The 21,037-nt window shown below is 27.2% G+C and overlaps 6 protein-coding genes across 10 annotated transcripts; 3 read left to right on the top strand and 3 right to left on the bottom strand.

Moving 5' to 3' along the window:
* Positions 1-114: 114 nt before the first annotated feature.
* Positions 115-1,596, bottom strand: LOC127065293 (transmembrane emp24 domain-containing protein eca). The gene is made up of 4 exons (XM_050997420.1): positions 1,314-1,596; positions 1,033-1,253; positions 817-963; positions 115-732 (listed from the first exon to the last, which is right to left on the bottom strand). Exons 1-4 carry the CDS (start codon positions 1,447-1,449, stop codon positions 583-585), a joined length of 654 nt encoding a protein of 217 aa, XP_050853377.1. The 5' UTR covers positions 1,450-1,596; the 3' UTR covers positions 115-582.
* Positions 1,597-1,962: 366 nt separating this feature from the next.
* LOC127065295 (protein stunted-like) lies at positions 1,963-2,983 on the top strand. 2 transcript variants are annotated; one of them, XM_050997422.1, is made up of 4 exons: positions 1,963-2,107; positions 2,280-2,410; positions 2,567-2,592; positions 2,859-2,983. In XM_050997422.1, exons 1-3 carry the CDS (start codon positions 2,079-2,081, stop codon positions 2,578-2,580), a joined length of 174 nt encoding a protein of 57 aa, XP_050853379.1. In that variant the 5' UTR covers positions 1,963-2,078; the 3' UTR covers positions 2,581-2,592; positions 2,859-2,983. The 2 variants fall into 2 exon arrangements, with proteins under 2 accessions (XP_050853379.1, XP_050853380.1); XM_050997423.1 differs by lacking the exon at positions 2,567-2,592.
* On the bottom strand, positions 2,689-6,301 carry LOC127065289 (negative elongation factor D). 2 transcript variants are annotated; one of them, XM_050997412.1, is made up of 12 exons: positions 5,908-6,301; positions 5,367-5,545; positions 5,067-5,286; positions 4,883-4,990; positions 4,668-4,817; positions 4,460-4,590; positions 4,194-4,381; positions 3,865-4,117; positions 3,549-3,759; positions 3,339-3,479; positions 3,138-3,267; positions 2,689-3,061 (listed from the first exon to the last, which is right to left on the bottom strand). In XM_050997412.1, the coding sequence occupies exons 2-12, from the start codon at positions 5,543-5,545 to the stop codon at positions 3,027-3,029; spliced, it is 1,746 nt and encodes a 581-aa protein (XP_050853369.1). In that variant the 5' UTR covers positions 5,908-6,301; the 3' UTR covers positions 2,689-3,026. The 2 variants fall into 2 exon arrangements, with proteins under 2 accessions (XP_050853369.1, XP_050853370.1); XM_050997413.1 differs by lacking the exon at positions 5,908-6,301 and having other exon boundaries at positions 5,067-5,176; positions 5,367-5,503.
* A 441-nt stretch (positions 6,302-6,742) lies between these two features.
* LOC127065291 (3'-5' exonuclease) lies at positions 6,743-8,207 on the top strand. The gene is made up of 7 exons (XM_050997418.1): positions 6,743-6,883; positions 6,954-7,019; positions 7,093-7,223; positions 7,303-7,527; positions 7,609-7,753; positions 7,882-7,983; positions 8,092-8,207. The coding sequence occupies exons 1-7, from the start codon at positions 6,866-6,868 to the stop codon at positions 8,155-8,157; spliced, it is 753 nt and encodes a 250-aa protein (XP_050853375.1). The 5' UTR covers positions 6,743-6,865; the 3' UTR covers positions 8,158-8,207.
* A 32-nt stretch (positions 8,208-8,239) lies between these two features.
* On the top strand, positions 8,240-9,087 carry LOC127065292 (putative lipoyltransferase 2, mitochondrial). The gene has a single exon (XM_050997419.1). It carries the CDS (start codon positions 8,240-8,242, stop codon positions 8,945-8,947), a length of 708 nt encoding a protein of 235 aa, XP_050853376.1. The 3' UTR covers positions 8,948-9,087.
* Positions 9,088-9,284: 197 nt separating this feature from the next.
* LOC127065286 (ectopic P granules protein 5 homolog) lies at positions 9,285-20,350 on the bottom strand. 3 transcript variants are annotated; one of them, XM_050997401.1, is made up of 30 exons: positions 20,173-20,350; positions 19,694-19,936; positions 18,412-19,617; positions 17,940-18,344; positions 17,626-17,848; positions 17,378-17,550; positions 17,174-17,314; positions 16,940-17,100; positions 16,737-16,863; positions 16,101-16,645; positions 15,846-16,023; positions 15,555-15,578; positions 15,065-15,292; positions 14,767-14,930; positions 14,513-14,698; positions 14,305-14,428; positions 13,705-14,226; positions 13,492-13,634; positions 13,236-13,413; positions 12,971-13,168; positions 12,759-12,890; positions 12,439-12,675; positions 12,172-12,355; positions 11,542-12,101; positions 11,273-11,442; positions 10,974-11,179; positions 10,642-10,887; positions 10,346-10,553; positions 10,052-10,261; positions 9,285-9,919 (listed from the first exon to the last, which is right to left on the bottom strand). In XM_050997401.1, the coding sequence occupies exons 1-30, from the start codon at positions 20,194-20,196 to the stop codon at positions 9,568-9,570; spliced, it is 7,698 nt and encodes a 2,565-aa protein (XP_050853358.1). In that variant the 5' UTR covers positions 20,197-20,350; the 3' UTR covers positions 9,285-9,567. The 3 variants fall into 3 exon arrangements, with proteins under 3 accessions (XP_050853358.1, XP_050853357.1, XP_050853359.1); XM_050997400.1 differs by having other exon boundaries at positions 9,293-9,919; positions 10,346-10,565; XM_050997402.1 differs by lacking the exon at positions 15,555-15,578 and having other exon boundaries at positions 9,296-9,919; positions 10,346-10,565.
* Between the last annotated feature and the right edge of the window lie 687 nt (positions 20,351-21,037).

The following is a 21,037-nucleotide window of genomic DNA, read 5'->3' as shown; positions in this document are numbered from 1 at the left end:
TGTGTTTAAACTAATCAAATTTTACTTTTCATGTTATGATTATACTAATTTAATTAATCAATGACAATTGTAAATATACAAATTTTCTTGAATTATTTACTTAAATCGATAATATTCTTATTAATGTGAAGTATCTTTATTGCAAATGTTACATATATGTGTTCTAATGATCTTTTTGCACTGATACAATATTTCTTCAACATAGTAATTCATTCAGAATTTATTCAGTCAGAAATACGTATTTATATGTTTATTTGTACATATGACAGTTCAAAGTTATATTAAAGCTAAATATTTCTGTAATGTAAACTAAGATCATACTAGAAATAGATAAGTACTTCTAATTCTATATATACATTACTTAAAATAGATAACTTTGTGAAAAATTAATCTAATCATTTCAAATAGTTATACAACAAATGTTAATTTTTTATAAGAATTTTTAATTAGTAAAAGTATTTAAAAATGATTTGAGAAAAATATGCAATGAAAGGATATTAGGTGATACAATATATTACAATGATATACTGATGTTATTAAAAATGATGTGTATTGGACAATAACTATTTTCAAGCATTATTATTAGACTAATTTTTTTGCTTCAAAAAAATATTTAAGATGTCTCATTTGCCAAGCACCCATAATTAATAAAATGACTGTTTGACTAAGAGACCACCAAAATACACGACGATGAGTACTTTCTGATGTTTGTCTGAAACGTTCTTCTCGATACTGAAAAAATTATTAGAAAGAAGAATTTTAGAAGTAATACTTAACCATTTACATTAATTACATTTTGTTTCATAACTTTCTTACTCGTTGATAATTTTGTTCTTTGGTTATTTGTTCAACTTGATCTATAAGTTGGCGAATTCTTAATTGCAATTCGGATAATTTTTCTTTCTGTGCTACATTAGCATAATCAATCGCTTGCTCCCCTACTTGAATATCTAAATGTACTCTCTGTAAAATAATATTAATTATGATACATAAAAGTTATATAAATATTAATATACATTTAATACAATTTACCAGTTGTGTGCCACCAAACCATGCAGTACTGTTCGAATACAAACAGATAACATGTTCTCCAGGTGTATGTGAGGTAAAGGCAATTCTTCCTTCAGAACTGTATACTCTTGAAAGAATAGGTTTATCATCAGGATCTCGAATTTCAACATGCATACCAATTCCAGGACTACTTTGCATGAATCCATCGCTTCTTGGATCATATAGTTCCACCTTATAATGAACTGTTAATTGATAAGATATCAATTATTCCAAAACATAAATATATTACAATAATAGTTTACCTAATACTTTCGTCTCATCAGGAATTTCTTCAATAAAACATTTTCGTTCGGTTTCACCGATATGAAAATATAATCCAGTTCCATATTCAAAAAAAACGCAGAAAAGGAGAAAAATAATACTTCGTTGTTTTAACATGTTACAATAAATATGAAAATAGCTTGTATATAATTTAGAATAATTTAAATAATACGCAAAATCTTGTATCACACAAATTGTAACACGCGAAACAGACGTCACCTTCGAAAAAATAGACTATTCCCCAATAATCACCAGCGAGTATTCATTTACGTGGCGTCATTGACTATATATTATATAGAAAGACTTTCTATTACCCGAGATATATTTCACTATATTATTATTATAGAACAAATATTGATTTCATTCATTTTACTGGCTACAGATTGCAATAATCCAATTATATTTTAAATTAGTAAATAAATCATAAATTGGAATTATAATAATATAAAATAAATCATATATCTGAAACAGCATATTTTTTTCATTTTTAAATTAAATAACTCAACTTTGTAAATTATTTTACTCTATTATTATTTGTAGTTTTTATCGAATTAGTAAAAATAAAACGTAAGAATGTTATTAAAATTTAAATTTTGCGCTTCTTTCCAGTTTCGTGGTATTACGCATGCATGAAATTTTCTCCGACGATCGCAATTCGTTCTTCATATTGAGATTCATTTTATGTCTGCTGTAGACCTGACTTGGTCTTTAGTCCGTTTTTCTGGTGTAGTTATAAAACTGCAAAAATGTCGGCGTGGAGACAAGCAGGATTGAAGTAAGATTTTTATTGTATTTTTCTGTAAAATTGTATACTATAAATATATCATAGAAATAACAAAATGTATGCTATAATTATACCTTATAAAATTCTTGATGTAATATTATATAACCTATTGAGCAAAAATCATTATACTTACATATCGAAAATAAATTATTAATTTTTTCAGTTATATAAATTATTCTCAAATTGCTGCCAGACTTGTTAGACAAGCTCTGAAGAGTGATATTAGAGCAGAAGCTCAAAAACGTGATGAAGTTAACGTAAAATTTACTCAATGGAAGGATGGAAAACCAATCAGTATGTATATTTTTTAAATTGAATATAATTTTCAATCAAATCTAGTTTATTGTTCAATATGATTATCGATTTAATTATTTAAATATTTTATATTTGAATCTCTATTTTATATAACTTTTCTAATTTATTATTCGATACAAAACAACTTTGTTACAGCTGAGAAATATTAAATTTGAAGATCAGTAAGTTTATGAGTTTTTGAGTTGATTTGAATTTATAAAAGCATTTGAAGTTTGAAAATAACAAATAATACAGTATGATTGTGTGTAACTTTAACATTGCATATATGACAGTATTTCTTTATTATATATAATATATATTTTTTTTATATGAATGTGCTGTGCATAACAATCAAATGTGTCATACTTCAATGTAACTTTTTGAAGTTTCTTATTTACTAACAATTTTTGAGGACTTTATATCAATAACAAATAAATTTTTGTTACAGAAAAACAGTAAATCTCTGTATCACAGCTGGGTAGGAAAATTCATCCAATATTTACATTTATAGAAATAATTTATGTATGATGATCCTAGTTCATGAATGAAATAAAATCATCTTCCACTTTGTCATGGCTATCTATTAACTTAATTTATGCTGTTCATTTTTTAAGCGTCATCTTACAACAGGGCAATGTGCTTTACAGTGTACTGAAAAGATAATAGAAATATATTATATAATAAATTTTTTTATTTTCTTTTTTTATATTAAAAATAAAAATTTTACCTATGAATTCAGAAACAAGATCATTGTCATTATCTCCACGCATAGTACCTGTAATTTCTTCATCTTCTACCATCGGCAAAAACAATTGCACAAACTCAGCTGTATAAGGAGGTGCAATTGCTTCCAATACCTGGAATAATAACATAACAAAAACAGTTTTTAATCTTGTTTTTAAGTATATGATTGATAGAAGATAAATACTTCAGTAACAAAATATCGAATCAAGGAGACATCTGTGTCACCGCGCTGCCAGCATTGTTTTATATAACACACTACTGGAACTACACAATCACGGCTCAATAAATTAACCATCCTGTCTATTAACATTTTTTTCATTTCCAACTAAAAAAAATTTATATTAAATATAAAAGACATTATTTATTTTGAGACATATTATTTAAAAATTCTTACTTGTACAAGTATTTCAAGTTCATCCTGCTTGCTTTCAAATAATTGTACAAGAAGTTGTAATACTTTTGGATGTAATAAAGAATGACAAACAACAACTTCATCAAGCAAAGCAAGGTGAACAGGACAGTGTTCGGTACATAGTTTAAAATATGATGGTTCTGTAACAGTACATTCGACCCATCTAATCACTCCAACACTTACAACAGGAAACCTATAACATAATAGTATGGATATAATTAATATCTATTGACATTTCTTACTGGTAATTATAAATATTCATACTGGTAATAAAAAAAAATTTTAATTTATAATATACCGTATGCATTGATAAAGAGTTTGTAGTTCTGCTATAAGTTCAGTAGAGCCTTTATTAATGTTGCATATATTATGAACTTTTTCAATTGCTTGAATAGTGGTCTTTAGCTCATCTTTATTAACTTTACGGGTATTACCCTTTTTAGCTGAAATTTCACATACACTGGCAGCATAAGCTAATAAATATATGTATTTTGATTTATGTTCAGGATTTACTTTTACTCCAGGTTTAAATAATGCATCTACTAACAGTTCTATAAGAAATAACAAAATAAGAAAATATATTTTATTTCAAAAGAACTATATAAAAAATTTAATATATAAAATTACCCAAAAATTGAGGATTACGAAGTAATTCAATTGATGGAGGCTCTGCTGCAGAGTAATTACGAAATAATACTGTAATGTCTGCAGGATTTAAAGTATTTCGTGATAACATAGATGCTAATGCTTGACATGCTGCAGGGCTACTTGCTGCTCCATTGAGAGCCATTGTGATAGGAGTAACATCATGTCGGCTAGAAATATTAATTAATCATCATTTAGACTTTACAAGAACGCGAGTTAAAATTAATTCAAAATTATAATATTTTTACTTCTGTTGAGCACATTTTGTAATTTCTTGAGAAAGTCTTTTCATCATAAATCCACCTCTAGATTCTTGTGCAAGAATTTGCAATAATACTTGACTATAAACATAAGTATGTTGCCCATGACATACCATTTTCTGTAAAAATAGAAAATGTTGTTTTGTGTAGTTTGTCTTTAATAAATTTTATAAAATTATATGTTTGCATTACTAACAGCACATTCCTGAATACTAGATTGCCAGTTCTCTGTATTTTGTAAAAACCCAGCAATTGCTGTTTTTAAAACACGAGAAAATACTTCTATTTGTTGTGCAGCTGTAGAGATACTTGTAATTTCTCCTTGAAAACCAGCATCAGATATGAGCTATATAGATAATAAAATACACATGAAAATAATACAATTACAAATTGATATGCATTTTTGTTTACCTTTATAGTAAAATTTAGCATTAAACAATCTGGATATTCTTCAGCAAGCCTATAAATAAGCGACCTCCAAGTGGGATGTTGAATCATCTCAGTTAACCAAGCAGGTGTCTATGCCCCAAAAAAATTGTATTTATATGTTTGGTTACATCTTCAGTTCTTTTAATATAAAATTAAATTAACATACTTCTCCTTCTTCTGTGAAAATTTTATCAGCTTTTTTTGGATCAAATGTTTTCAAAATCATATCTTTTAAATTATTTTCTACCATTGCCTGCACATCTGTAACTTTTACTCCTGCAAGAATAAGCCATTCAGCAAGGAGATTTGCCATTTGTGCACATGCAGTATAATTTTTTGATAATAATTCTATAACTTGTTCTGGATTGCCACCTGCTTGAAAATACCTATAAAATAAGAACATGAAATTTTTCGTCTTAATTTAGATTTATTCAAAATTAATATTATTATAAATTATTACAAATACCTTTTTAATTGTGTAAAAATTCCAGGTTCCATTATGTAATCAGCTGTTTTAAATTTATCTAAACATTCATTTAAAACTTCTTGTGGGTTATCAAATGTATCTTCGCCTCCGCATTCATCAGTGTTTCGTCCCATTTCATCACCCCAACCACTACGGTCTTCATCGTAATCTGACTCCATCTGCATATAATACATTGTAACTTTATTATTTTTAGAAATTGTATTATTAATAAATATAATAAAAACAAAAGATATCATTTTCTTTAGATTAATTTTTGCTCTACAAAAACATATACGTAATATTGAATATAAAGATATAATATAATATAAATCAATTCCATTTGCTAACAATATATTTGAAAAACAAATATGAATAAAGGATAATAAAAATATATTATATTTAGTTTTAGGTTATGAAAGAACAAAACGAATGAAACACAGAATAAGATGATAGTATGAGTTACTTAATAAATTCATTAAAAAGATCTAGCAGCTGTATATAATTAAATCATATAACAAATAGTATTAATATTGTTTCTTACTTTTTATTATATTTATCTACTATGTTTCAACCAACATGTAAACAATCTATAATCCACTACACTCTGCTTAAAAGCACTTAAGGCTGTTCATCACCTCTGATTTTATAATGGTTTACGCCAACAATGAGAATAGACTTAATTCTTGACCGATTTTGATGAACAAGATCATTTTAAAAATGAAGCTTTAATTTAGGAGCCAGTTTTTCAAATTTTCAAAGAAGCTATATATTCTTTGAAAAAAATTGTACTAAGAAATAGTATTTTTTTAAGAATAACATAAAAACAAAGTTTTTTTAAAAATTCGGAAAAGCAAAATTCTCAATTAAATCTTCGTCTTTAAAATGAGAACTTGTTTATCAAATTTGGACAAGAACTATGTCTCTTCTTATTGTTGGCCAAAATGCTGTTTTTATTTTTCGTGAAGAAAAGTTTTGTACAATGGCGCCCCTCGAAATTTGTGGCAAAAGAGAGGAAGTTCGTACTCCCCACTATTAATTTATATATATACATTTGAACGGTATGTAAAGTAGTGATGGTCTGCTTACTTGCATACTCAGATTTTCTTTCTACACAAAAACGATGGTTATGTAGTCGTGAGAGGGGTATACCCAACAAGTTTATACATTGATACGATAGATGCATGATGAAAACAGCGTTGCTTGCATTTGTAGTTCATATTTTGTTCGTACCTATCGCTGAATCATGTATGCTTCGAACGAAAGGTGATGAATAGCCTTAACACATAATTTCTATTGGTTCATTACTATGATCTTAGTCCAATAAAAATTTCATTTGGAAATCATTTTTGTCTTTTTGTAAATCAATATTAATATATATTTTTGGCGGTAATTTACTGGAGATAAAGATATTTTAGATTAATAAGATACTTTTTTTTACTTAACTATATTGAACAAAGTAATCTTAATTTTAATGAAATTGTACTTATACTTTCTACAATATGAATACTAGTCGTACAGTACGAAAACTATATATCTTACAACTAGATGAAAAATAGAACATTCATTACATATTGTATCTTTTTGTAGAATGAAGTCTTGACTGAAGAAAAGATTTTAAGAAGATCACCAAGATTTCTTTCCTCTAATCACGAGGTATATTATTTTTTATATTTTAATGATTTATAAATAATGTTTTTAAAATATTTTTTTAAATATATTTTGTTAGGAAAATAAAGAAAAAGAATCGACTATAGAAAAAGAACCTGATATTCAGTCTTTACCATCAATTGTGTTTAAAGGAAGAATTAATTATGCCAATAACTTTCATGATTGTGCCAAAATTTGTGACGATATTATGTAAGACAAACTTCTATATTTTTTTCATAATTATTAATTATATTTGTATTATAAATTAAAAAACTATAAATTCTGTTAGACAGGAGATTGAAAAATATAAAGACGATATTATACCGATAGGTTTTGATTTAGAATGGCCATTTAGTTTTCAAACAGGAAGTGGAAAAACTGCATTAGCACAGATTTGTCTTAATAAATCTGTTTGTCATCTTTTGCATATATATTATTTAAAGAAGTTACCAGCAGCTTTTGTTATACTCTTGAGTCATCCAAAAGTAAAACTTGTAGGTGTTAATGTTAAAAAGTAAGAAAAGATATTTCATATAATTAATAATTATTATATTGAATATTTTTTAATTTAATTTATAATATAAATTTGTTACAGTGATATTTGGAAACTTGGTAGAGATTTTACAGATTTTCCAGCAGGAAAGGTTGTTGAGGAAAATTGTATTGAATGTGGTACATATGCAAATAAGATTCTAAATCGTTCCAGTCGTTGGAGTTTAGAAAAGTTGACTGCTTATTTGGTTAGTTTTGCAAGAGAATTATTGCTATTATATATCAATTATTGCTGTATATTATTATTATTATTATTATTATTATTATTATTATTATTATTATTATTATTATTTATGGATAAAAAATTGTTTTTTAGTTAAAAAAAAAAATTGATAAAAATCCTGAAGTAAGAAGAAGCAAATGGCATATTCATCCTTTAAGCGAAGCACAAAAAATATATGCAGCAACAGATGCCTATGTATGTAAAAAATTATTATTTTGATTACTATGATTTTTATATTTTTTCTTATATATAAAAATTTTAATTTGTGTAACCTTTAAAGATATAACTTACTAATACTTACAGGTATCATTACTTACTTATTTATCAATTCAAGAGAAGTTTTATGAAAAAGAAATGTTGGCATGTTAAGTAATGGAAAAAATAACAAAAGCTTATTGAAGGATATATGTGGATAAAATTTAGAATAATATGAATTAAATCTAATCTTATAATGCAAACTAATATCGTTAAAGTATTACGAACAGGAAGACTGAAATATGGTCCTAGCGTAAAACTTCAAAAAATACTTTCTGATTTACATTTTAAGCAACTAAATAATGAAACTTGTAATACGTTATTGCTTGTTGAGCATGATCCCGTGTACACTGTAGGAATTCGGAATAAAAACTATACAGAAGAAGATGAAAAAAAGTTAAAAAATCTTGGTGCAGAATTTTTTAAAACAGACAGAGGTGGTCTTATAACGTTTCATGGACCAGGACAATTAGTAGCATATCCTATTTTAAATTTAAAACAATTTAAACCTAGCATTAAGTGGTATGTTTGTCAGATAGAACAAATGATTATACGCCTATGTGCTGAATTTAATATATTAGGAAAAACTTCGCCAGACACCGGAGTTTGGGTTAATGAAAAGAAAATTTGCGCGATTGGTATTCATGGTAGTCGCTACATTACTACACATGGCTTAGCTTTGAATTGTAATACAGATTTAACTTGGTTTGATCACATTGTTCCATGTGGCATCGAAGGCAAAGGAGTTACTAGCATTAGTAAAGAACTTAATAGAAATATAACAATCGAAGATGTATTACCTACATTTCAAAATGTATTTCAAGAAATGTTTCAATGTTCTTTAGTTCAATATCCACCTAATGAAGCGTCAGAATTACTTCGAAGTATAAAAAATTGTATATAATCTATAAAAAACACGTCAAAAATTGTTCTTATATTATGCTTAATTGATCAAGTGTAAATAACAAATTGTATTTAGATTTCTTTTTATCTTAAAAACACAATATATTTACAATATTTAATAAATTACATTTTTTATGAAATTTACAAGAAATTTTCATTTAAAAGTAAATATCTTATAGATCACGATATATCATAAACAAATTTAATCACCCATTAAATATGTATTACTATATTGAAGTCATGATGACCTAATAAAAATGGATGTTGAAATAATAAATATTTCAAGATCATACATTACAATGTATGTTAATCATAAAATATTAATCATAAAATGTTAATCATAAAATTGATTCAAATATTATGAAATCATAATATTAACAAATCTTATACAATAGATCCAGCTCTGCACAATAAGAATATTCTTCAAAATTTTTTGTAAATTTCTAAATATAACAAATATTTTAGTTAAATTAATTAATAACACAAGATATGTTCAATTGGTAAAATATTTGACTAGATCATTCAAGCCTCATTATATCATGTATGTGCAAAATATGCAAGAAAAAACATTTATAATTTTAAGCAAAAATCAGTAAATTGTGCAAGAACAAACATATTGTATTATTCTGTTAAAACATGAAGATACCTTTGATGATATAACTCTCCTGTCAATGCACCTATTACAACTACAGCATTATGCAGTGAATTAGCAGAATCTCTAATTAATCTGATCGATCTTTCTATGTCACCTTTAAGTTCTACATATTGCTTGTTAAGTAAAAGACCTTCTAGATTCTGCATAGCTTTTATGGCCTCTACACTAGGTCGAATTTCTGCAGTATCTGGGTCAGGTGACCTAGACGGTGCGACGCCAGGGGAATGAGAAGTAAATCTTACTATTTGATGTTCACATTTCGATTCTGGAAGCTGTGCTAAACAATATACACCAATTGCGCGACTTAAAAACTTACACCTGTATAACATAAAATGTAAATTAATATATTAATGTGAACTAAATATTTTTTTATAAAAATATCTGTAAATATTAATCTCCATTTAACGAAATATTAATTATTAATAAAATTTATGAATGAAATGAAAATACCTAATAGAAAGCTGAGAACCTTTTCTGAGCCCGATAGCTCCTAAAATACCCCATCCTTGTCCAGCATCATCAGCTAATGCAATCAATGCACGTGCTAGCCCTTTCAGAGCTCTAGCAGCTATTACAGTATTTTCACTGTATTGACATTGCCTGTATGCTAATTCACATGCTTTTGCCCATAATAATGGTAATTTTTCTTCCATTATATCCCTAAATAATAATTATATTGTTTGAATAAAATTGTAGCTTTCGTTTTATATATATATATATATACAATTAAAATTTTTTACTTACGTAGTCTTGATAGCAGTAATCCAGTCAATTAAATTGATAAGAAGCATACCTTCTTCTCTAATATCTCTACATGAAGGAAGTCTTTTTAACAACACAGAATAGAGAGCTAAAAGTCTTCCTTCTGAAACTAATACTGATTCCAGAGGAGGTTGTCGTGGTACCACAGGTTGTAAAATTGTTAAAACTGCAGCCCATGTTGGCCTACCATCTTCAGAAATCACTGAACAATATAACATTCGTTTTTCTTTAAAATATATATATTCATGAAATATTTATTTTAGTTATTATTTATTTACCAGTATATTTAAAATAAGCTTCCAAAGCAGCCTCCATAAGTTCTCCTAATGTAGATGAAGAAGCTATCACTATACCTATAACCTTAAGTACACCCATGAGTACAGGACTACTTGCAGATCTTTGCAATAACCAAGTTGTCCAACTAGTTCGAAGATAATCAACTAATGGTCCACTTTGGTTTATAGAATGAAGAAATTCAGTTACTAATAAACCTGCTTCTGGAATCTGTTGGGTTTCTGAAACAGCTAATGAATAGACATTTATATTCCTTTTTAAGATAAATTATAAATATATAAGAAAAAAGTAAAATTATATTGTTATTTAAACTTACTATCAATAACAGCTTCCATTTCATCTAACATACGAGATAACGTACTTGTAAAAGCTTTAGAATTTGTAGATAATAGTGATTTATATCTAGTTGTGCAATTAATTAATAATTTCACTGAAGAGCGTACATATATCTGTCTTTTTTTTAATGTAGTTGGGTGATAATATGCTACACTGGGATCATAAGCTGCAACTACCTTTAATAAACTATCATATGATTTGATTAAAAAAATAAATAAAATATTACTAATAAAAATTTCCTTAAAAATTAACATATTTATACTAAAATATAATACTTACTTATTTAAAGCTATATCTATAGGATGAATTTGTTCACAATCTAGAGAAAGAATAACTCTAGGATCACAACTCATGACATGCCAGTTAATTACTTGATCATAGGCAGCTGCATCAACTAAATGCCATGAAAATGTTATTGCCTGTGTAATGAGCTGTATTGCTCTTTCATTCTACAATAGATATAAAATTTATTAGAAATAATATTATATATGATATTCATTTATAGTCTGTGTGTTTATATTTATAAAATTCATTTGATACATAATTACCTGTCTTACATTTGGTTCATTTGATAATTTTACAATTAAATTTAATAAACATATGTGCATTCTAGCAACGATTGCTAAAGGAAAAGTTGTTAATGACTCGTTTATCCATGATGACCAATTGATACATGTAAATACACTTCCAAGAAATAGATGACTATCTGGTAAATACTGATCGATTACTTTAATCATGAGCTCAACATCACCAATACTAGGACAGAATCGGTCCCATGGGAGTGATAAAAAGTTACCATGTATCACATTCAATATGTGATCTTTGATTGAAGGATGAGCAAAATTAGTAACATAAAAATGCCAGACAAAAGACAGTATCTTGTTAGATGCTGGCATTGTGTCAATAATAAATCTAATACATTCCACAAACATTGATACAATTCTATTTGCATATGGTCCATCTGTAATAATCCATGGCAGTAGAACTGATCTATCATCTGTGAGTTGTTGGATCCATGCTGCAGTTGGTTCTCTTAAGTTTCTAGTCCAATAAGGTGTAATCCAAGGTGCATACATTTCACTTAAAGCAGGCCATATTTTTTCGCATACTGGAAAGAAAATAATTAATTTAATTTAATTTTAAAATAAATGAAATTGCAATTTTTATTCAATTCTTACATTGATCTGCCAAAGAACCTCTATCAGATTGAAGTGTTAGTACGACAAGAGCATGTCCTACCATACCCAAAAATACTGTTAATGGATCATTGTAGACTCTATATTTTGGATATAATCCATAAAGACCATATTGCAAACGTTCTTTCATAAAATGTCTACTAAGTAAGACTGCAGTGTCATGCATCTAAAATGAAAAAAATTAAGCATCAATTTTTTTTTCAATAATTCGTATAGATGTAATAAATATATAAATAAATAAACATTTACCTCTTGACGAGAAAGAAGTCTTTGCTCTGTTGCATAATGACGTATTTCATCCCTAATTTTTGATAAATGTATTACTACTGCACTTTTCGATTTTCCACTTAGAGTACCTAATAAATCACGCCAAACGTCTAAGGACAAAGTTTGACTTTCACTGCCCTTTAATATAGTACTAAGAACTTCACCATAATGTTCAGGAAATTCATGTAGAAGAATAAGTCGCAAATGATTGCGAAATAACTAACGTAAAAATAAATATACTTGTAACATGAAATATATTCTATATAATTTCTCAATAATTTTCTATATCTAGAGAGAATTACCTCATGTAATATAAGTTTTTCCTCTTCTGGATTAAGTCCAATATTAGATAGAGCTCTAGAAATTAAATCTATAAATGTTGATCGTTCGCTTAACCTTGGTCTTCTATAATTTAGCCAACTAGCAACGTCAAACTACAGTAAAAGTAAAAATATAAGAATTATATAAAAGAATGTATATAAATATAATCATATTTTTTAATGATTTTATATACCTTAGAAAGTAATACAAAACATAAATCAACATTCATCCCAGTAGACAATTCAACAACTGTTTGATACATTTGTAAAAATGTTGATGCCCCTCCAGCAACAGGAGTAAAATGGGGACCAAGCAATCCACCAAGATTTGGTCTTTGCATAATTGTTTTTAACAATTGTGGTCCTTGACTTTCTTCTCCACTAATAAATAACTAAAAAATATTTATCATTAGACCAATAATTACACCGATTTTATTTTATATTTGTTATGATTTATACCTGACCAAGTTTTTCTAAACAGGTTGTAATAAGTTGTTTAGTTGGTGGACACAATGCTGCTTCTTCTGTATAAAATTCCACCAAATGATAAAATAATTGCACTCCACTTTTTTGAACTTTTTGTAATACTGCAGTATTTTCGTTAATTCGACTCACACTTAATTCGTGTTCAAGCATACTGTAAAATTAATATTATTAAAATAAGTATTTACAGATATACAATATATATCTTGTAGTTTGTCAAAAATATACTAACGTAATTAAATGATCCATAAAAACACAACCCTGAGTAATTTTACTAGGTGGTGGTTGACTTGCTTTCACTAATAAATTTTCATATTCTGCTCTGTTTTGAGATATCATATGATCAACACCATCACTAACATGAGCCTCAGAAACCTATGTATTTAAATATTATTTAATAATAAAAACTATACTTCTAAAATGTGTAATATTTTACAATTTTTACCTTGATTCTAATCACCGCAGCACCAGCACAGTGAACAATCGGTGGTACACCTGACCTAACACGTTTTTGATGTACTGGTGCAGGATCACATAGAGCATGTAATGTAACATAATTTTCAATTTCTCGATAAAGTGTAGGTATTAATTCCAAAAAACTACAATCTATAGCTGTATGCTCAGAAACTAACAAATTATAAGTTTGTGCATAATCTAAGATTATTTTAAGATGAGGTTTAATCAATGTTATAACTGTTTCTGGAGCATATAAATTTTCTCTGGATACAGAAGTGAAAAGATTATTGTTTGAACTTAATAACGGCGGCGAAACTGGATGTTCGTACGTATCCAATCTTTTAAAAATTCTTTCTAATGGGTCGACAATTTCTAATAAAATAGGTGGTACAAAAGTTGATTTCTGATATTGATTATCCGGGTCCCGGAAACAAATCTGTTCCCACTCCTGTACAGCTTCTAATTGACTTTGTTGAGCTGACCAATAATCAACATATTCAAACCATGGATTCTGTAATAATATTATTGTTAAAATGTAATTGACAAAAAATGCATTTTCAGTAGAAAAAAAGCGTTTAATTAAAATTACTTGATCACCCTGCATAAGTACTATTAGTTTTTGCGACATGTACTGTGGTGGTAAAGCTGGAATGTAAAGACCTGATTCTTGTAATCTTGGTTCTTCTAGCCATAAATTTAAAGTCTTATAAAATCTGAAATGACAAAATAAACGAGACATAAATAAAAAAAGAAACTATTGATATTAAAATTATAATTTATTATTATTCAATACTTACTTAGCAGAGTTGAAATAAAATATTCTTCTTTGATCTGTAATAGGTTTTCCATTATCAATACCTTTTTCTCCTTTCAATTGAAAATATTCAGTTATTTCATGTAATCGTTTTTTTAGTTTTTTTAAATAATTTAAATTAATCATTCCTTCAAAAAATTTTTCACCCACTCCACCTTGATCAGTACCTCTATAAAAGAAGTATACCTTTAAATATTTATTCTGAAAAGTGATAATTGTAAAAAGTGTAGTACATACCCTGGAGTTGAAGGAACTCTTGCTAAAAATAGAGTGAAGAAGTTTTGCCACAGAAGAGAAAGAATAGGATGTTCAATTGGAGTATTAAGTGCTTGTTGTGACCAACGATATATAGCTAATCCATTAACATTAAAAGCTTGCATTTTTACTGTACCACAGGCTCGCTAAAATATTTTTTATAAAAGTATTTACATTTATATGTATACATATGTGTATGGATGTATACAACAGATTACATATTAATACAGCAAATTGAATATTATCTGTTATAATCAATTCTATTTAATAGTAATAATACCTTCAATGCAGTATCTAATGATATTTTAGCTTGTAATGACAATTCTTTTAGAATTTCACGCCATAATCCTGTTTTTATTTCTCTTTCATACTGTTCAGTTAATAAAACTTGATATGCAACCCATATTGATTGTGTCGATCCACCCAAAAGGCTTAAAGAATTAGTAGAACCAGTTGCCCAACTTAAAAAAGAACCTAATGATCCTGGATTTCGATTTGTTGCTATATTCTAAAAAAAAAGAAAAAAAAAAACAAAAAGAAAAAAGAAAAGAAGAAAAAAGAAAAGATCAAAAAATAATTTGTTTACATTCTAAATATGAAATATTTCACATTGTTATTTAATATAAAACGTATTATATATTAAATTTAATAAACTGAAATAATTTTATGTGTGTCTGCGCGTCGTGTGCACACACACATTGTATACTAATAAATTTAATTTAAATCTTGGCATAAATCCTACTATAGATGAAAACAAAAATAAATCATACCTCATTGTTTCCTTTTAATGCAAGCTAATAGCAACGATTTTTCAATATTACGATTACAAAAACATCATTATGTTTACTACTCTATACCAAGATATCAATATTATTTTGAATTGTTAAAAGATAGAAAAACATTCAATAAAGTAAAAAATACACATAAAATAATAATAATAATAATAATAATAATAATAATAATAATAATAATAATAAAAACTAAAGATTCCTTTAAAATCTAATACAATATTGGAATCTCGGTATAATCACTATATGTAATATGGATAATAATTTTCTTACTGAATATAAACTTTGAAACATATTTTCCATGATTGATCTCGTATCTAAATGAAAAAATACTGCTCGAATTATTGTATCCATTAAATGTAAAACATTTTGATCTTTGTTCCAATCTGGTACAAGTATAAGTACATTTAACCATAAATACATTAACTTTGCAGGGCTATGTAAGCAATATCTATAAAAAGAAAAGATGTATGTAATATATTAGTAAAACTAAAACAAAAGACGTAAAAAAAGAAACATTTTTTATACCTTTTATACTTGTATAAATGGGAATCTATCATACTGGAAAATTGTTTCAATAATGGCCCAGGAAATTCAGGTGCAATGAGATTCTTAGCCATTTTCATATATGTTCTATCAGCCGTAACTAATGTAATGACAAGACTTATAAATTTATCATTTTTGAATAATGAATCAGGGCAATCAACAAATAATGGCACAATGTGATGTAAAGCTATCAATACTTGTTCATATTTATAATAGCACTGTAATGTTTGTAATTGATTGAATCCTTTAGAACAAATTAAGGGTATGGAATGGCCCCACAATGTCATAATTACTGCCACATAACATGCAATTGGTTGCTTTTCTCTTACTCCTGTATTCAAAATTTCTAAAGATGGGTCAGAATCCATATCAGGTAAATAAGAAAATGCTACTGTTGGATTTGATATTGCACGTTGAGAAAGTTCATCAGATTGATCAAGTTGATGTAATCTTAAACGTGATAGCATTTCCCATGCCCATAAACTGAATGCTTGTTCACTATTTTGAGGCCTGACAATAGATGATACCTTTTAATTAGTAAAAAATATTTTAATGATCATAATGAAATATATCCTTTTTATACAATAATAAAAACTAAAGTCTTGTTGAATATTATACCTGTTTAACTCCTTCTGCTAGCAAAGAAGCAGTCTGTGTAGGAGAATCTGGCACATATTTCATAACAAGCTCGACAATTAAAAGTGCTACGCGACGATGTATTTCAACAGGAAGATATAAATTATTTCTGCAAAAATATTCACATTATTCAATAACTAATTACAAAAATAGAGTATATATATATATATATTGATGTTACTAACCCTTCAAGTCCCCAATTGATATGGGTAAGAACTAAACGTGCTAAGTGACTTTCAGTTGATGCTAGTGAATGTTGATGTAACCAAAATGAAAGAATTTTAAAATCTTGTTCTTGTGGGATCCATTTATCCATTTTTAATTCAGTAAACAAATATAGGCTTAACTAAAATTATTTCAAGTAAAACAATGTTTAATCAAAGAGATATACATTTGCTATACTTCAATTAAGAATATACCTTTCCAACTGAACCAAAATTATCTCGTAGTTTTAGTATTATGTCTGAAAGAAGTGTAGGATGCTTATTTGTTAAATTAGATAATAGTGATCTGGCATCTTTTGAACAAGATTCTTGTGTTTTCTCACTAAGAAATCCTATCTGTAATATGATGTATTGTTAGCAAAGATATTGTTTACATAGACAATCTTAACAATTACTTACTTGAAATAAGTCGATTGTAGCAGCTCTTACAAAATCATAATCTATAAAAGTTCTTGCCATAGCCATGTTTGCAAATGTTGTCAATAAAAAATATGATTCATCTCCTGGCATACTGCTTAATTTTTCTTCAAATTGTTTTCGAACATTAGAATAATTTAATTCTGTTTCCCATTCTACAAAATAAGTGCATGAAATATTTAAATATATTTAACTATTGTTTTTTTAATACAAAAATAAAAAATATTAACCTGTTATAGTCACAGTGGACATACATACATCTGTTGATGTAGAGTCAGTATGTAAAGTATAAAAGATTTGCCATAATGTAGTTAATGATACAATATGATATGGGATAGATGCTAAATATTGCCATGCTCCTAATCGCCGAGAGGAAAATATAGAGAGAGTTGCTTTTAACAAAAAACTATCATATTCAGTTTGTAATTTCAACAATATTGATGAATCTGCCACCTTTCCAATAAAAGAAATGTAGAAATATTATAACATAAAAAATTAATATATTATCACTACGTATAAACGAAGTACAAAAATATTTCCTTACTTGACTCTTGTCAAATACTTCCCACTGATCACTGACATATTGAACTATGTCTCTGATTAATGCACTTAGTCTTTTAGCTAACTGTCTATACCGTGGAGAATCATATGTTTTCAATCCTTTATTTAGAAGTTTTACAATAATAGTAGAAAAAGCAAATATTCTTATCATATGGTGATCAGTAATCAAGTTTTTATTTTGATAATATTTATCATCTTCATATTGTATAAAAAGGATCTGTTGAAATAATTTATTGAACGGAATTTGATGCAAAAGAGAAATAAGATCACTCTCAAATAAATTTGCACCAAAATTAGCAATATCTTCATCTTCTTCACCTTCTTCATCTAACATAACCCAGATTGTATCACCTGGGCTACTTGCTGTATCTTGTAGTGATATTTGTACCTAATTATAAATAATATTCTTTTAAGCATTACATGAAAAATTATCAGAATATCGTTATCATACACACCTGTTCTAAAAACTTGTCACGATCTTTAATTGGAAGTAAAATAACAGCTAATGTAGCTATCATATGATCAAGATATGGATCATTTAATGGAGATATAGAAACTTCGATTACATTTGTTGGTGGCAGTGGAATTTGAATATAACTACGTGCCCAATTCATAACACCTCCAGGACATCTTAATATATGATTTAACAAAAATAAATGATCTTGCCAAGTTGCTACTCTTAAAAGAACTGCTATTAATTTTGAAAGCCAATCTCTGACATCGGTAACGAATTTTCCATCTTTCAAAATTTTTCTTTGAAAGGTAAATAGTATTGTAATACACATTCTAAGTTCAACCAACTGTGGTACTGTTTGTGATGGTGTTTGTACTGACATTAAAATTACTGGTGCATCTGGTGGTAGATTCGTAAATTCCTTACAAAAAATACAAACTCTTTGGATATAATGTTCAATTTGCAATCTCAATACTTCTGCTTCGTAACAGTATAATGCTTGGATATTATATAATATGTCTTTAATTGCTGATAAATTTCGTGATAAACTAAGTAGTGCTTGTTGATTGAAATGAGCAATAGAATATTCGTGAATTGCACTAACAGGATTTCCATCTTGACACTCTCCAGTTTCTGTTATAGAAGCTTTATCCAGACACCATAACTGTTTTTGTGTCTCTCTACAATTTTCTTTTAATCTCTCTAATTCATGTGAATTGACGATCAAATGATTTCTAACACGAAGATAGTTCATAAGGAGTTCATAAAGTTTATGTTGTTGCTTAATTGCATGACTTCTTAATTGAATCTCTGTAAATTCTGTAATAAAGGCATCAACTAATGATAATTCTTGATTATTGTAAAGAGATGCTAACTGATTCTCTGTAAATGGTTTAATATCATTAGTGATAGCATGTACTGCATTTGTTTTATTTGTAGATACTTCTGATTCATTTTTTATTTGATCCTCTTTGATTAGAACTTTATCTGAATTAATATTAGATAAAGATGTTGTCTCTTCTGATGTTGATGTTATTTCTTGATTTTCAGCAGCAGGAGCTGATGGAAGAACATCTATCAAGCGAATTTCTGAAACTACTATTCTGACTTCTTCTACTTTTCCTTCTAAAGGATCTTTATGCTGCATTGGGGTTGCAAGATGTTTACCATCAATTTCATCATGTGAAATACATGATTCTGAACATATCTATTAATAAAATATCAACCGTCTTATTATTAAATCCATAAATATTATATTAAGTAAGAAAGGCAAAAATATATACCTCTGTAGTTTCAACAGACAAATTACATTCCATTTCATAAGCAGCTTTTTCAGCAGCTTCCTTTTCATAAATTTCTGTATCTATAGCAGCAGAGTGTAACTCACTTTCCATATTTTCAACGCATTCACCTTTAGGATAATTAGTAGGAGATTCTCCAAAAAGACACTCAAATTCTTCTAAAGTTGGAGCATCTGGAATTTGTTGTTCCAGACTAGGTGGTATTATTTTGTCTTTCTTCTTCTTCTAAATATATAAGAATCACTTGTCATAATAGAGTTGTCAACAGTTTCTAATCATTGTAAATTTATATTTATGTAACTATGCAAAACTTTTAATATATAACTATCATTTAAAAAAAATTCAATTTAATTAAATACAAGAAGTAAATTGAATATTGTATATAACGAATCACATAACTTAACAATTTATAATGTTTTTAAAATAAATAGATGGAAAGTATGTACAAAAAGAAAGGTTACCTGGCGACTTTTTTGTTTTTCCATGATTGATATTGATTATAATGGATAATAGGATGATAAATTTAATATTCTGTTGATCTCGTATAATTCTTTAAATTATAGAAAACACTTATAAAGAATCACATTTGTGCAATGTTATGTCTTCTGTATTCGCCATGATTAAAACTGTTCACCCAAATCGCTTGAGACGTAGTGACTTCGGCGACAAGTGCGGAAAAGAAATGAACTAAAAACGCGTTGAGAGAACATTGTACTTTTCTTCTATTTCTCCGTATCATTATAATAATAAACTAACAATAATATTTTTTAGAAGAAATTAACAGATATATTTAGATCCTGTTATAAAAAGTACTGCAATTCTTCATAATTATATTTTCATAATCGCAATTTTGGGGCAATTTTAGTAATTATCAAAAGCTCACTCAAAAGATAAAGACGAGAAATCATTGTTTTCTATTTTTAAAACAGACTTTTACTTGCGCATGAAAATAACTTATTTTTTGACAAGATAAATAACATTTTTAAATAAAGAAAATAAAATTTTTCAAGAATTTGAGAAAATAATCTTATGTAAACAAATTTTTATCTTTCAAATAAGTCTTTGGTCACGAAAATTAGACAAAAAATATGACTATGAAAATTCATGATGTAAACTATTGCAAACGCATAGGAAGAGAACATTTTTAATTTTTTGAAACTTCAAACATGATCAATTTAAACAAAGAACATTTACTCACATAAATACATATTAGTGCAAAAAGAAATATATATATATATATATATATATATATATATATATATATAATAAAAAATATTATATCGTGTATATGTATATAATTTTAAAAGAAATATAATAATAGTTACT

The sequence above is a fragment of the Vespula vulgaris genome, chromosome 7 (genome assembly GCF_905475345.1).
Source record: "Vespula vulgaris chromosome 7, iyVesVulg1.1, whole genome shotgun sequence".
In the NCBI taxonomy this organism is placed as follows: domain Eukaryota; kingdom Metazoa; phylum Arthropoda; class Insecta; order Hymenoptera; family Vespidae; genus Vespula; species Vespula vulgaris.
The sequence above is the reverse complement of the archived record's forward strand: the minus strand, read 5'-3'. Positions and strand labels throughout refer to the sequence as shown.